This window comes from Corvus hawaiiensis, chromosome 2 (assembly GCF_020740725.1).
Source record: "Corvus hawaiiensis isolate bCorHaw1 chromosome 2, bCorHaw1.pri.cur, whole genome shotgun sequence".
NCBI classification, from domain to species: Eukaryota; Metazoa; Chordata; class Aves; order Passeriformes; family Corvidae; genus Corvus; species Corvus hawaiiensis.
The window spans coordinates 19,789,222-19,803,488 of record NC_063214.1 but is presented as its reverse complement, the minus strand read 5'-3'; the positions used below and the strand labels follow the sequence as shown (position 1 = coordinate 19,803,488).

At 58.8% G+C, this 14,267-nt stretch overlaps 1 protein-coding gene across 11 annotated transcripts in view; it reads left to right on the top strand.

Moving 5' to 3' along the window:
• Window positions 1-13,722, top strand: part of ARAP1 (ArfGAP with RhoGAP domain, ankyrin repeat and PH domain 1) — a 38,604-nt gene extending 24,882 nt beyond the window's left edge. For 5 of the 11 annotated variants that reach the window (XR_007201483.1, XR_007201485.1, XR_007201484.1 and 2 more), the window contains 20 exons: window positions 50-184; window positions 446-581; window positions 1,073-1,175; window positions 1,263-1,458; window positions 1,770-1,815; window positions 2,025-2,188; window positions 2,492-2,704; window positions 3,602-3,707; window positions 3,930-4,077; window positions 4,281-4,364; window positions 4,523-4,591; window positions 4,754-4,871; window positions 5,695-5,808; window positions 6,230-6,372; window positions 6,891-6,923; window positions 7,805-7,887; window positions 8,345-8,395; window positions 8,779-8,842; window positions 9,034-10,160; window positions 10,342-13,722. Coding sequence is in view for 4 of the 11 variants with exons in the window: in XM_048293661.1 (XP_048149618.1) it covers window positions 50-184; window positions 446-581; window positions 1,073-1,175; window positions 1,263-1,458; window positions 1,770-1,815; window positions 2,025-2,188; window positions 2,492-2,704; window positions 3,602-3,707; window positions 3,930-4,077; window positions 4,281-4,364; window positions 4,523-4,591; window positions 4,754-4,871; window positions 5,695-5,808; window positions 6,230-6,372; window positions 6,891-6,923; window positions 7,805-7,887; window positions 8,345-8,395; window positions 8,779-8,842; window positions 9,034-9,189; window positions 10,123-10,140 (2,180 nt within the window). In the remaining 7 variants the exon portion in view is untranslated. The remainder of the gene's footprint in view (window positions 1-49; window positions 185-445; window positions 582-1,072; window positions 1,176-1,262; window positions 1,459-1,769; window positions 1,816-2,024; window positions 2,189-2,491; window positions 2,705-3,601; window positions 3,708-3,929; window positions 4,078-4,280; window positions 4,365-4,522; window positions 4,592-4,753; window positions 4,872-5,694; window positions 5,809-6,229; window positions 6,373-6,890; window positions 6,924-7,804; window positions 7,888-8,344; window positions 8,396-8,778; window positions 8,843-9,033; window positions 10,161-10,341) is intronic. The other 6 variants (XR_007201486.1, XM_048293663.1, XM_048293661.1 and 3 more) reach the window with 6 other exon arrangements.
• The last annotated feature ends 545 nt before the right edge of the window (window positions 13,723-14,267 follow it).

The window sequence follows — 14,267 nt, the reverse complement described above, 5'->3', positions numbered from 1 at the left end:
TGGGGGAGGAGGGCAGCTCCCCATGACAGACTGGTCTCCCTGCTTGCAGAGCCGCCACGCCTGGAGATGGTGGGCAGTGAGGAGAAGCCCTACTCTGTGCACCTGCCCTCCATTACCCACAATGGCTTCCTCTACAAGACTCCCTCCATGGCTAAGCCCATCAGTGAGCGGAAGGGCCTGGAAGGTACATGTGTGAGACAAGGGAAAAGGGAGCTGGGAGATTCAGAGCAATTCCCCTGAGAGGGGAAATTGCACCCTCCCCTGTTCTCTCAGGCAGAGAGAAGGGGTGGGGAAGTACAGCATCACCTGGTGGCCTGGTTTGGTGGGGGGTCACATCAGATGGGCACCCAGTGGGTGCTGCTGGAGTGCTCAGGCTGGTTTGGTGGGTGCTGTGGGGTGGGCCAGAGCTCAGGGGGGCTGCTCAGTGCTCTCCTGTGCCGTGCAGAGTTCAGCCGGCGGTGGTGCACGCTGCAGGATGGTGTGCTCAGCTACTATGAGAACGACCGCAACGCTGTGCCCAATGGTGAGATCAGGGTGGAGGAAATCGTGTGCCTGGTGAACAACCCACTCCATGCCCATGGGTAAGGCTGCACTCCCCTGGAGCACCTCTGCTCCTGCAGGGCCTGGCACAGCTTCAGTGGCATCCACAAGGGGTGGCAGGAGGGGACTGTAGTCCCCAATCCCACCAATGGCCCCTGAACCAGTGGCTTTGCAAGGATTCTGTATAAATAATTTGCAGCCCCTTTGGAGCATCTTTCCAACCCTTTAGTAAGACCTTTGCAACCTCGTTGCAGCTGCTTTGTAGTCCCTCTGGAACCCTGGTCCAACTCCTTTGTAACCATTTTGTGGCCCCTGTGCAGTCCCTGTATCCCCTGTTGGAATGTGTCTGGCAGCACTGGGATGCTGGAGTGCCCACGGCCATGGTGAGGGGATCCCACATTAGATCAGCCATTGTCAGAGCCATCAGCTGCCATGCAGCAGGATGCTTCCACCCCTGGAACACCCCTATCACCCACCCAGCTCTATCCCACCCCTGTGGGCACCCAGGCTCCCTTTTTCCTCCCTCCTGAAGGATCGAGAGCACGTTTGAGGTGTACACCGAGGCAGATCGACTCTATCTCTTTGGGGTGGAGAGCCCTGACTCTGCTCGAGAATGGCTCAAGTCTATTGCCAAGGTGGGATGCAGGGGCCTGGGGTGGTCCTGGGTGCTGGTGGCGACTGGACACAGTGGTGCTGATGGATTCCTCTCCTCCCTGGCTCAGTCATTTGTCCACCCCCGCGCTGAGGAGCTGCTGGCACTGGACTTTGAGCGGCTTGGCCGACTGCATTACAAGGGGGGTCTCACCCTGGAGCATGCCCAGGAGGGCTGGTTTGCCCTGGTCGGCTCCATGCTCCATGTCTGCTCTGAGGATGGCCATCGGCAGGAGCCTCTCCAGCTGCGCAAGCTGCAGGAGCTCTGTGAGCGCCCCTGCCCTGCTGGCAGGACCCCCTGGCTGGGAGGGAGGGTGTGTCCCCCAAATCCTGCTCTAGGGTGCACCTAGCTTTTGGTGGGAGTCTGGTGGGTATTGCTCCTATGGAGTGTTCCTTGAATGAGAGGAAATGCAGCTGCTATTTTTCCTCTTCATCCTCTTCCCCCTCTCCATCGTCTTCCCCATCCCTGCTTGTCAGGAGCTGAACCTGTTGGCAGAGCCTCCCACAGCATGTGGGTCTAGTGGAGCTGGGGCACCACATATTCCCATAGGTAATGGGCTCCCTGCCTTCCTTTCCAGCCATCCAGGGGGACCATGAAGTTCTTGTGCTGGTGGAGAGGCGGAGGTAAGAGGGTGGGGGAGAGGGAGGCCCCCCCAGCCAAAAACCCCTCCTTGTTCTGGAGTGTCTTTGCCCTCCTTGCCATGGCTCTAGACCCCCAAAATTGAGTTGGGATCACCTGCAGGCCCCCAGGGCCAGCCTTCCTGGGGGTTGCAGACATGCAGTGGGGTGTGGGGGAACACCTAGCCCCCTGCTGAGCCCAGGCATACTGGCAGGACACTGTACATCCAAGGGGAGCGGAAGCTAGATTTCCTGGGCTGGGTCCACGCCATCCAGAAGGCTGCAGGCAGCTCGGGAGACACCTTGTCGGAGCAGCAGCTGACAGAGTCGGACGTCCCACTGCTAGTGGACCGCTGCATTGACTACATCACCCAGTGCGGTATGGGTCAAGTCCTGGGATGCTGGTGGGGACCAGAGCGTGGCATTTGGGTCACCCCACTGGTGTGGCGTGGCAGGCTGAGAACCCGATGTGCTTGTGGTACATGTTTCCCTCCCTCCCTGAACATCTGCTTCAGCTGTGTGGGAGGGCTCCATCTGCAGCAGGGCTTTGGCTCCAGTTACAAGAACACCTGTGGGATGGTATACTCTGTGGCACCTTGCAGTGTTTGATGGGGAGCTGGTGGGCCAGGAGTGGGGTCTGTCTCCTGCAGAAGGGGTCTCATCCCCACTGGCTCCATCTCAGGGCTGACGTCTGAGGGAATCTACCGCAAGAGTGGGCAGAACTCCAAGACCACCAGCCTTCTGGAGGTGCTGCAGCGGGATGCGCGCCGCGTCCGCCTGAAAGAGGGCGAGCACCAGGTGGACGATGTGGCCAACACCCTCAAACGCTTCTTCCGTGACCTTGGGGATGGGCTGTTCACTCGGCGGTGGGCCCCAGACTGGCTGTGGGCCACAGGTGAGCTCTGGGGGCTGCTTGGAGATGGCAGGAGGAGGGGCGTGGGCTGCCCAGTTCTGTGCAGCCTATTTGTCCACTTCATGGGTTGGAGAAACATATCTGGGCTCCACATGTTCGCCTGTGCTGGGGTCTCAAGTGGTGGGTGGAGAGTGGAGTGTGTTCACGCTGCCCCTGTGCAGACTTGTGCTCTGGCAAGGGTGGGGCTGAGCCGGGGGAGACAGCTAGATCCCGCTGCCCTTCCCTTCTGGATCCGGTCACTGGGGATGGATGTACCCAGCAGAACACCCAACAGACACAGGCTATGGCCCCATGGAGCTGGGATGCTCTGACTTCAGAGAGCTGGGATGCTCTAGCCTTGTGATGCTCCAGCCCTGTGGAGCTGGGATGCTCTGGCCCCATGATGCTGGGATGCTCCAGTCCCATTGTGCTGAGATACTCTGTTCCCATGAATCTGGGGAGATCTAGCCCTGCAGAGCTAGGGTGCTGTGGCCTCATGGAGCTGGGGTGCCCTGGCCTCACAGGTCTGGGATGCTCCAGCCCCATAAAGCAGGTGTGCTCTTGCCCCATGGACCTGGGATTCTCCATCCCTAGGATGCTCTGGCACCTTGGAACTGGCAGGTTCCAGCCCCATGGACCTGAGATGCTCTTTTCCCATTGAGCTAGGATATTCCAGTCCCATGGAGCTGGGTTACCCTGGTCCCATAATTCTGGGATGCTTCAGCCCTGGCACGCTCCAGCTCTGCAGACCTGGGATGCTCTCTGGCCTCATGGATTTGGGATGCTCTATCTCCACGGTGGGACAGGAGAGGGGAAGTGGAGTGTGCAGAGGGGATGGTGTGGCCCTGAGCCTTAATCTCCACTTCGTGCTCCTCCATGTTCTTTCTCTCCCTCTGGCAGCGCTGGAGGATGAGGAGGCAAAGGTTGGCAAGTACCGGCAGCTCCTGGCTGCCCTCCCACCAGTGAACCGGGCCACGCTGAAGGCACTCATCAATCACCTCTTCCGGTATGGCATCCACCTGCTGGGCACTGACCTCTCCACTGTGGGGTCCTGGGGGGCTCTGGGATGTGGGGAAGCCCTCATCCTTTGGCTCATGTCCCCAGCAAGGAAAGGAGAGGAGTTTGGGGTCAAGCTGTGCCTGATGCCAAGCATCATGTCCTGCGTGGGGGTTGAAGGAGGGGTCCCGGGGGGGCTGTGGGGCAGGAATTTTAACAGAGTTCCCCACAGGGTCCAGTGCTTCTCTGGGGAGAACCAGATGAACACACACAACCTGGCCATTGTCTTTGGGCCCACACTCTTCCAGACGGATGGGAAGGACTACAAGGCAGGACGTGTGGTGGAGGACCTCATCAGCCACTATGTGGAGATCTTTAATGTAGGTTCACCCCTGGGTCGCAGCATGTGGGCATTCACAGGGAATGCAGAGGTGGAAGGAGGAGGAAGTCGGGTCTGCTCTGTCTGCAGACTTCTTGCTTTGGAGACAAGGGGAGAGAGGACCATACCTTTTCAAACCCTGGAAACCTGAAGCCTGGAGCCACGATGGTCTGGTCAGCCCTGATGGCTTCTCTTCCCTGGCAGGTCAATGACCAAGAGATGAAGAAGCAGCAGGACGAAATCACAGCCATCATGAAGATGCGGGAAGCATCATCCAGTGGAACACAGGTGGGTTCTGGACATGCAGACCTCTTCTCCTGGGGCCCCCCGTGTCTACTGTATCATCTCCTGGACATGCCCTGGGCAGGGGATGTCCACACTGGTGGGGGGGATTTCGCCCACACATGGGAAGCAGTGGGTCGAAGCACTTTACTGTTGCCCTCCAGCAAGCTGGGGACTTCATCTGCACTGTCTACCTGGAGGAGAAGAAGACAGAGACAGAGCAGCATGTCAAGGTGAGCAGTTGGGCAGAGGGTGAAGAGGGGACAGGGGTCCCCTCGTTGTATGTCCAAGCCTCTGTAGTGGCATGGAGACTCATGCTGAGCTGGCACCTCTGTGGTGTGAGGATGGAAGGGCCCTGGGCACGGACTGATGGAGACTTGCCCCCTGCCTCTCAGATCCCAGCCACGATGACAGCTGAGGAGCTCACCTTCGAGATCCTGGACCGGCGGAAAATTGTTATGAAGGAGAAGGACTACTGGAGCTGCTTCGAAGTGAATGAGAGGGAAGAGGCAGGTTGGTGCAGGGGCATGAGGGTGGTGATGAGGGGGAGAGAGATGGAGATGGGGATGATGTTAGGGACGGAGATGGGGATGCAGATGGGGATGAAGTTAGAGATGGGAATGAAATGGGGATGAAGATGGAAAAAGTGATGGACAGAGTGATGCAGGTATGGGGATGGAGATGCAGATGGAGATGGGAATGGATATAGGGATGGGTATGAAAAATCTCTCCTTGTGATTGCACCATGGAGCAATCTGGGATTGAGCACAGCTGCTCACCACATCCAGTTCACACATGGCCGAGTACTGCAGATGGGCTGGAGTTTGGGCCAGGATGTCCGTCTGTATCCTTTGGAGTTCAAGTACCTTTGAAGTTTGATGGGGAGAGGTGTCCAGGTTCTCCAGCCACCAAAGGGAGCAGCCCTAAGTTGCCTGTAGGCGGCAGCAAGGGAGAGATCAACAGGAGCAGGATGAGACCCTGGTCCTGCCTGTTGGTGCCTTGAGCTCCTGCTGCCAGTGGGTAGGGGTCAGTCTCTTCTAGGTGACAAGTGACAGGACAAGAGGAAATGGCCTCAAGTTATGCCAGGGGAGGTTTAGGTTGGATATTTGAGAAAATTCCTTCAATGAAAGAGTTGTCCGGCCCTGGCACAGGCTGCCCAGGGCAGTGGTGGAGTCACTGTCCCTGAAGGGATTGACAAGACATCTAGATGTGGCACTTGGGGACATAGTTTAGTGCCAAGACCGAGGCAGACCCTCAGGACACAAGTGTGACACTCTCTGGATGGGAGCTGGCCCAGGGGACACTGCCTGAGACCTGCCTGTGCCCTTACTGACAGAGCGGCCCTTGCATTACTCGGAGAAAGTTCTGCCCATCCTGCACTGCCTGGGGACAGAGAGTTACCTGGTGGTGAAGAAGCAGATGTCCATGGAGAATATGCTCCTCTACCTTGGTGAGAGGCAGGGGCCATGGTCTGGGCAGGGAGAGAAGGAAGGGGATGGGGTGGGGTGGGACGGGATGGGATGGGGATTGGACATGGATGGGGATGTGGAGTGGAGGGGAGGGGATGGAGAAGGGGATGGGAATGGGGAAGAGGATGGGATAGGCTGGGATGGGATCCGTGCAAGTAGGAACCAGCTCAGTTAGCATGTGACTTGGAGCCCCCTGATACGGTGTCATGGCCAAATGCTGTGCCTGGTGCAGTGGGGAAGCTGGTCCTGCCTGTCCTGCCTGGCCTGGGAGTTGAGGGGCAGTGCCAGGGCTCCGCAGCAGCTGGAGGGCTGCTGTGATGGGGGCGAGGGTCTGGCTGCGCCCTCCTTGGGGGGCCTGACCGGCCCCTGGGGGGCCAGAGCCACTCAGGCATGTGCCTCTAGCCAGCAGAGTGGGTGACTGCAAGCATGGCATGATGAAATTCCGGGAGGAGAGGAACCTGCTGGGGCTTGGGCTGAGCACTGGCTTCCACGATCGCTACTTCATCCTCAACCACTCCTGGCTGCGCCTATACAAGGAAGTGCGGGTGAGCCCTGCCTCCCACCCTGGCCCTTCCCCTTCCCCTGGCCTTCCTTGGCCCTTCCCTGCCCTGCCCTTCCTGGGCCCTTCCCTGCCCTGCCCTTCCTTGACCGGCCCTGCCCTGCCCTGCCACACTGTGGCTGTGTGGGGATTCCCTGATGACACCGGACCCATGTGGGCTGGCATTGCTCGGGCAGTGCAGGCAGCAATGGGGTTGCCATGGCACAGGCAGTGCAGGCAGCCATGAGCAATGTGAGCAGTTCCGGAGCTGGCCCCAGAAGTGCTGTCACCCACACCTGGAGCAGATCCCAGAGCTCCTGGTCAGTGGCAGGGCTAAGAGGGGACATGCTGGCATACTGGCTGTGCAGGGACAGCCACTCCCTGCCCCCCCCGTTCCTGCTCGCCCTGATCTGACACTGCACCCTGGCACATCACCACTCCATCCCTATGCCCTGCCCTTGGGCACAGGGAGGCTGCAGGGAGGGTGCCCCACCTCTGCTTTAACCCCTCTCCTCTGTTGAACAGAGCCTGAGGCAGCGGAGCCCCCCCTTGGAGAGCGTGAGTAGGGAGGGGAACAGGGGGCTTAGCTGGGGTGCAGGGGCTCCCATGCCCTCTGCCCTTACAAGTCTGCCCAGGGTTGACCTCAGATCCAATCCAGGGTCAGTCCCAAATCCAATCCCGCAGCACACATGTGCCAGTCACCGGAACTGTCCCTGGTGCTACCATCTCTCCCCATTAGCCCCCAGCATTGTTTGGCCCCTCTGGCTTGGGGGTCCTGCTGTCTTTCACTCCAGGCAGCCAGAGCTGGGTCTGGGGAAGGGACCATAGAGGATGGGGATGGGCTGAGCTGCTTCCCCATCCCGTGGGCATTGGATCGGGCTCTTGTAAGTCAACACTGCTTGCATGTGAACATGGATGGAGGCATGTGTCCAGTGTGGCACCTGCTTTTGGGTCATGGCAAGGCACATCCAGCACTGGAAGGGTCCTCATGCTGTGCCATGATGGCGGTGGGACATTTTGGATTGTGCTCTGGGTAGAGTGGGTCTGGGTCCATCACTGCTGTGACTGTGGCCATGGCCATGATGCTGAGGAGGGGTATGAGGTGGGATCCCCATGGGGGATGTCTCGTTCCAGGTTCTCGAGACTCTGTCACAATGTGCCAGTGTGGGTCCCAGCTCTGAAGGCAACTGGCACTGTCTAGGGGGGACAGGCCACTTGTGTCCCTTTCCTGCTACCTGTGGCCCTTGCCATGGGTGACAGACACATGCTCGGCTCCATGCTGGGCATGCTGGGCTTCACCCTCCTGCCTGTCACCACATCACTACAGCTTTTCCTCTCTGCTGGGGGGTGGACCCTATCCCAGCACTGGTGGGGGGACCATGGTGGGTGGGGACAGGTCTAGCAGCCACCAACCCAGTGCCGGTTCCCTGTTTTCCCAGAGTCACAAGCCGGAGAAGGAGTGGCCTGTCCGAAACCTGAAGGTCTACCTGGGCGTTAAAAAGAAACTTCGACCCCCGACATGGTGAGCAGCCTGTGGAGCCGAAGGATGAGGATAGGAGTGGAGATGGGGTCAGGGACAAGGACAGGGACAGTTTTGGCTGCCGGACCCGACCCCTGCTGGCCGGGCCTCCTGCCACCAGGTGTCAGAGCAGCTCTGTAGGACGCTGCTGCAGCCTGGTCTAACCAGCAGGGACCAGGCTGTCCCTGGCACTGTCCACAGCCCTGTACTCGGTGCTGTTCCTGCCGTGTCTTTCTCCCCCGCCCTGTTTCTGGCACTGTCCCCGGGGGTGTTTGTGGGGCTGGGGAGATTTGCAGAACTGGGGGAGGGTTTGTGGGGCTAGAGGGGGCAGTTGCAGGGACAGTGGGGGGTTTGCAGGGATGGGGGTTGGCAGGGATGAGAGGGGTTTGCTGGGGTGCTTGGCTAGCAGAGGACGGCAGCATGGGCTGTTGGGATTCATGTTTTCACTGTCCTCTTCCAGCTGGGGCTTTACAGTATTCTACGAAAACGAGAAGCACGAGAAGCAGCAATGGTGAGGGAAGGCGACACGGGATACTAAACTTATCCCTGGGACAGATGGACATGTGGCAGCTCATTGGAGCCTTTGCCATGGCAGGGGGAGATGGGGAATCATAGAAATCTTGAAATGGTTTGGATGGGAAGTGACCTTGAAGATCATCCAGTTGCCCTCCTGACACTGGCAGGGACATCATATGTGTGGAGACAGCCGGGCTGAGCACCCATGGCCCCATACAGGTTCCCCCTGGGACCTGTGGCTGTCCCCTTCAGTCCCCTGGGGTCTCATGCATAGCAGCAGCTGAGGTCTCTGAAGCAGGCGGGTGTCCCCAGAGTGGGCAGAGGGGACACCCTACTTGCCTCCACCACCTCCTCTGGCTGCTGACACTGTTTCCACAGGTACCTGTGCTGTGACACCCAGGCCGATCTGCGGGAGTGGTTCGCCACCTTCCTCCAGGTGCAGGTAGGGAGTGGGCCAGATGATCACTCCCGTAAAAGTGGGGCACCCCATGGGGGACAGTCCCACAGGGATGCTTAGCCAGCAGAAACCCTTTGGGGTATCCAAGCATCCCTAAACACCAGCACCTCAGAGCAAAAGAGAGGTCCTGGGTTGGGTGAGTCTCCGGTCTCCATCACTGTCCCCTCTGTCTGCAGAATGGGGGTGCCCTGTGGCCCTCGGAGCGTCCCAAGATGCGGGCGGCACGGCCACAGCAGGATGCCAGGTTGGGTAACATCTCCCTCATCCCGCTGCGGGGCAATGAGAGCGAGATGAGGAACAGTGTGGCTGCTTTTGCTACTGACCCCCTAACTGTGAGTGATCTGGGGGCACTGGTGGTCCTCCATGTGGGGCTGCATCCCCCCTGCATCACATGATAGGGGGTCCCGGTCTCCAAACCTGGGTGGGGGATATCCTGGCTCCCATTCCTGCTTCCATACCTTATGTACTGCATCATCTCCAGTGATGGATCTGGGGGGGCAGGCTGATCCTTTGGGGACTGGCGGGGTCTCCTGTGTCCAGGGGGGTCCCAAACCATGTGATGCAAGAAGAGGGGATGCTGCCATGCTCCTGATTTTTTCCTCTAACAGGCGTGGATTTTCTGTCCTAGTCACAGATCAGCTCCCCATCCTGGTGTCTGTCTGTCTGCAACAGCTGTCCTGCCTGGGGGCTGTCACCCCTTGGGTGTCCCCCAACCATGTGGGTGCGGGTGCTGGTGTCTTGCCCAGCCACGGGGCTGGCAGTGGGACAGAGACGATCCCACTGCCTCCAAGCCAGTCGCTTGGGCCTTCGTTGCTGTTATAAACCGGGGGACAGGGCCATGCCAGGGGAATACCCCAGTGGCATCGGTTGGGCATCATCCAATGGGTGCCCAGGGATGCCCCAAGGGCAGAGAGCAGCATCTTTGCTGCCCTGGAACCCCTGCACAGGCTCAGGTTTATAACGGGGGGCAGCCGGAAAGCCTCCAGGGGCTTTGCTGTGGGCTGTGCTTCGCAGTGTGCATGTGGTTGTGTGGTCTGGTACAGGGGACCAGCGCACCAGGGCTCCCAGGGGACAGTGGGTGAGTGTCCCCTGCCACGGGGCCAGCATGGGGAGGGGTGCTGGGACAGCAGTGACCCTGGGGGGACCATGGTTTCTCTTGCTGGGGGTTTTCCCTGTGTCCCCCTGGGTACCATGCTGCCAGTGAAGCCCAGACACAGAGGAGGAGGCTGAGGATGAAAGGTGATCTGTCTGCCCTTTGTCCCCAGCTCCTGCGGAACGTCTGAGCTGGAGAACTGACATGCCAGTGAGTTTCCCCCCTGCCTGCACCCCCTGTCCTGATCTGGTGGCAGTGGGAGCCAATGGCTCTGTCTGTCCTATTGCCATCTTGGCTTGGGGACATGTGCCATGTCCCCAAAGGTGGAAGGGGGTTGGAAGCGCCTGCTCTGTCCCCTTCACTGACACTTTGCTCTCCACTTGTGCCACAGGTTCATTTCCAAGTGGGGCAGCCCTCGGGGTCCTGCACCAGCCCTGCACCCTGGCACCTGCCAGGGGTCTTGCTGCCTCCGGAGCCTCCACTGGGCCCTCTCACCTTCCACTGCGGGGACCAAGGGCAGCCAGGAGGGGAAATGGCAGCGAGGCCACCCCCCACCCCACCCCAGCAGAGCTGGGCTTGGGAGCCATTGCCAGACAGCCCATGGGGTGTCAGTCTCCTGACTCTGTGCCCCAGCTGCCTTTGGCCACCGCTTCTTTTCCCAGCTCCAGGAGGAGAAGCAGAGCCTGGCTGGGAGCTGCAGTTGAGGGCTTTTACGTTTCCTCTTCCATCCCCTATTTTTAAGTCTTTCTCCTCTAAAATGATAAGGCAGGTGGGAGCTGCCCTTCCTGTGGGATGCCAGACGAGCCCTTCCCATGGGATGCACACCTGGCCCCAGGCACCGGCATCATCATACTCCCATCACTCCTGGGGAAGGGTCCTCTCCATGCCGGGTAGGGCAGGATGACAAGAGCTTGAGTATTCACCCAGAACTGGAAAGTGGGTGCCCCTGATCTTTGTCCTCCATCCATCAGGGTGGAAATGGCAGGAGCAGCCCCTGTGTCCCACTGCCACCTCTTGATGATATTAAAGGTCTTAAGAAACAAAATGGGAGTGTTCAGGTCTCTGCCAGCCACACCGGGTAGGGAGCACTGGGAGCTGGCATCCCGGAAGAGCAGAGGGATGGTCCTGGATGCACCTACTGGGTGGTTACCAGAGAATGGGTACCATGGAGAAGGCTGCCCTTTTGGGGACAGAGCAGTAGCACCCCAGTCCCAACAATCCTCTGCTGGCATTGCTGAGCCTTGCCAGTGCAGCCAGGACACTGTGCCAGTGCTAGAGTTGGGGTCTGCGCTGGACTGCCACTGTGGGTCACCAGGACTGGGTGGGAGCTACCAAGGAACACGTGTGCAGGTGTGTTTCAGGGCCTGGGCCCCTGCAGTGTGAGGCACAATGGGCATTTCAAAGCCAGAGGTTGGGAGTTGTCTCCATGGGTCATGGCAGCCATGGGAACTCCCCCCTACAGCCCATGGCTGATGCTGTGCTCTGCTGCTGCATGCCAGTGCTTGTGACCTTGGAACTTGCCATGGAAACCCGTTGAGCTTTACCTCACAGCCATCGTGGCAGGGAACACCCTTGGAGCTCAGCCTGAGTGGCAGAAGGCAGCTGGGCCTCTGCTTTCCTTTGTTTCCAGGGATGTGGGGATACTAACCCCTGCAGATGTGGTGGTGCAGGGGTGATGGGAGGCAGGGATGCTGGTCCTCAGGGATGCAGGGATGGAGGGATTCAGGGGGCTGGGTGTAACTGCAGGGCTGGGAGCATCACTCCCTGCTGAGTTGTCTGCGGCAGCCCTGGATGGGGGTGTCCCACCACCCCCTCCTCGGGCTGAGCCGCCACAGGGGCTGTTAGTGAGTCATGCGTGGGAGCAGGAGGGCTGTCAATCACCTGCAGGCACTGCCGGCATGCAGGATGGTGGCAACAGTGCTGGCAGTGTCACCTGTAGAGCTGGAAGGTGTGGAGGAGGCACCAAGAGGGAGACAGAGGGGAGGCACCTGTGTCCCCACTGCCCCCTTAAAACAGCACGCCACAAGCCTCAACTACACCAGTGTGTGGCTCAGGCCCCTCGTTGTGGCAGGGTGAGGACCCAGGTGTTGGGGAGAGAGGAAGAACCTTCACCACCCCTGGTTTCATGACCCCTCTCCCATTCTGCTGTGCCAGGCTACCCCATGGGGCTTCTGGTGCCTAGGACTCTGTGGGCCGGGAGCAGATGCCTGGCACCAAACCTCAGGGATGTGCCAAGAAATAACGTTAGTGCTCAGCTTTTTTAGATACTCATCCATTCACTTATCCATCCATCCATCCATCCATCCATCCATCCCTCCCTTTCTCCCTCCTTCCTTCCCCACCTCTATCTCTCCCCCATCCCACCACCATTCCCTCAATCCCCCCTTCCTTCAGCAGCCTACCTGTGTCTCTGGTCATGCAACTGTCCCTCTTATCCTCCTTCCCACTCACCACCAGGACATCCAACCACTTCATCTTGCCCTGCTCCAAACAAACGCTGACTCCTAGCCAGCCAAGCTTCCAGCCAGAGCTGGGTCTGTCCTCCCTGCACCCCACAACAGACTGGGGGCAGAGTGTGGGTGCAGCAGGGGATGCTGGGGACCCTTCTGGATCCCATGAACATGAGATTTGGGGTTCACTTCATCTCTAACCATGTTCTTTGGGGAAGGGATTGATAGGGAGCTGCTGGTGGCCCACTTGAGGGAAGCTGGGAGTGGGCAGGAGGGATGCAATGGTGGTGCTGGGAACCCCTGGATCCCATAAGCATGAAGTTGGGTTCTCCTCAACTTCATACTGTTTTCTGAGGGAAGAGATGGGCAGTGAGCTGCTGACAGCCCATCTGAGGGTAGCCAGGATGCAGTGGTGATACTGGGGACCCCCCTGCCCTGATGTCTTCAAGCCCAGTGAAAGGAGGAGGGGCCAGGACACTCTGCAGCACCAGCACTACTGCTGCACTGAGCTGGTACAGCATTGCCCTGTGGAGGGATGGATCCAGCCAGGAGCCTGTCACTCCAGAGCGGGATGGATGGGGCCTCTCTCCAGCTCTCGCTATTCATAGTGCTGCGGAGGCGAGCGCCATGTGACACCCCACATCGGCAAGTGATTAATTGCAGAGACATTTACAAACAACTTAATAAACTGGCATTGGGGGGGGGGGTTGGGCACGTGAGGGTGTCTTCTGGCTCCTCCACAGCCACAGGCTGGGACTCAGCTGGGACCTGGCTGAGACCCACAGCCTCTTCCCGGAGTGCCAGAGCCCTTGGAACCGTCACTGTCCCTGTCCTTGCCCATGGTCTGGTGGTGGTGGGAGCATCAGTGACCTTGTGTGCCAGACACATGGATTAGTTGAATGCCAGGCTTGATGCTGCTATTCCTGAATGCTGCCATTCCTGAGGTGCTGCCTGCCCTGAGTGCTGCCCTTCCTGGGCATTGTGTCTTGTGGTGGGGATACCTGACATTCACCGTCCTCATCTCAGGTACCCTGAGGAGGAGGCAGGTGGTGGCTGGACACCCCGGCATGATGCCACAATCACTCCATGGCATCAGTACAGGTTGTTTCCACGGGTTCTCCCCTGCATCCCGCACCCAGGGCAGCTCAGCCCACCACTCTGCATCCCACTGAGTGGCTTCTACCCCTGCACTCCCCCTTCCCCCTCAGTAATGAACTCAGCAGATTATCGGGTCCTGGGTTATTAGAGAGCAGCCATACTCCAGCAGACTTTAAACCAGTCATTATTCCGTCAACAGCCCCATTAAACTGTCACTGGCTTTTTCCAGCCTTTCTCCCATTATTTTTCTCTTTTTGTTGCCTCCTGCCTTTTCTCCATCTATGCTTTTTTTATCAGAGCATGTGGCTGCCAACACACTCAGGATGCTCCCAAGGGGTTCACCACATCCCTCTGCTATCAGTTTACCCATCCAGAAAATGGGATCAGGCTGGAGAAGGATTTGAGGAAATCTACCACTCCCCAAACTGACACAGGAACCCCCCTCCCCCCTCCCCATTCCACTTTCAGCCTGTCCGAGTGATGGAAAGAGGCTCTGGATGTTGGAGAAGGGAGTGAAGAGCCCATGGGAGGGTTTTAAAAGCAGAAAGTGAAGGGGCAGAGGAAAGGCCCAGCTGCTTGAAGCCTTTTATCCTTCCCAGTGCTCTCCCCCCTCCCCCTGCTCTGCACACTCCCAACTTCCTCTCTGGCAGCCGCCCACTCGCCACTAGGCTTAATAAGAAAAAGAAAGGAAATTTAAATAGCTAGATAAATGTCGGGCTGGTATGGGGGGAGGAAAGGCTGCAGAGGTGGGTTTTGCCTAGGAGGGTCC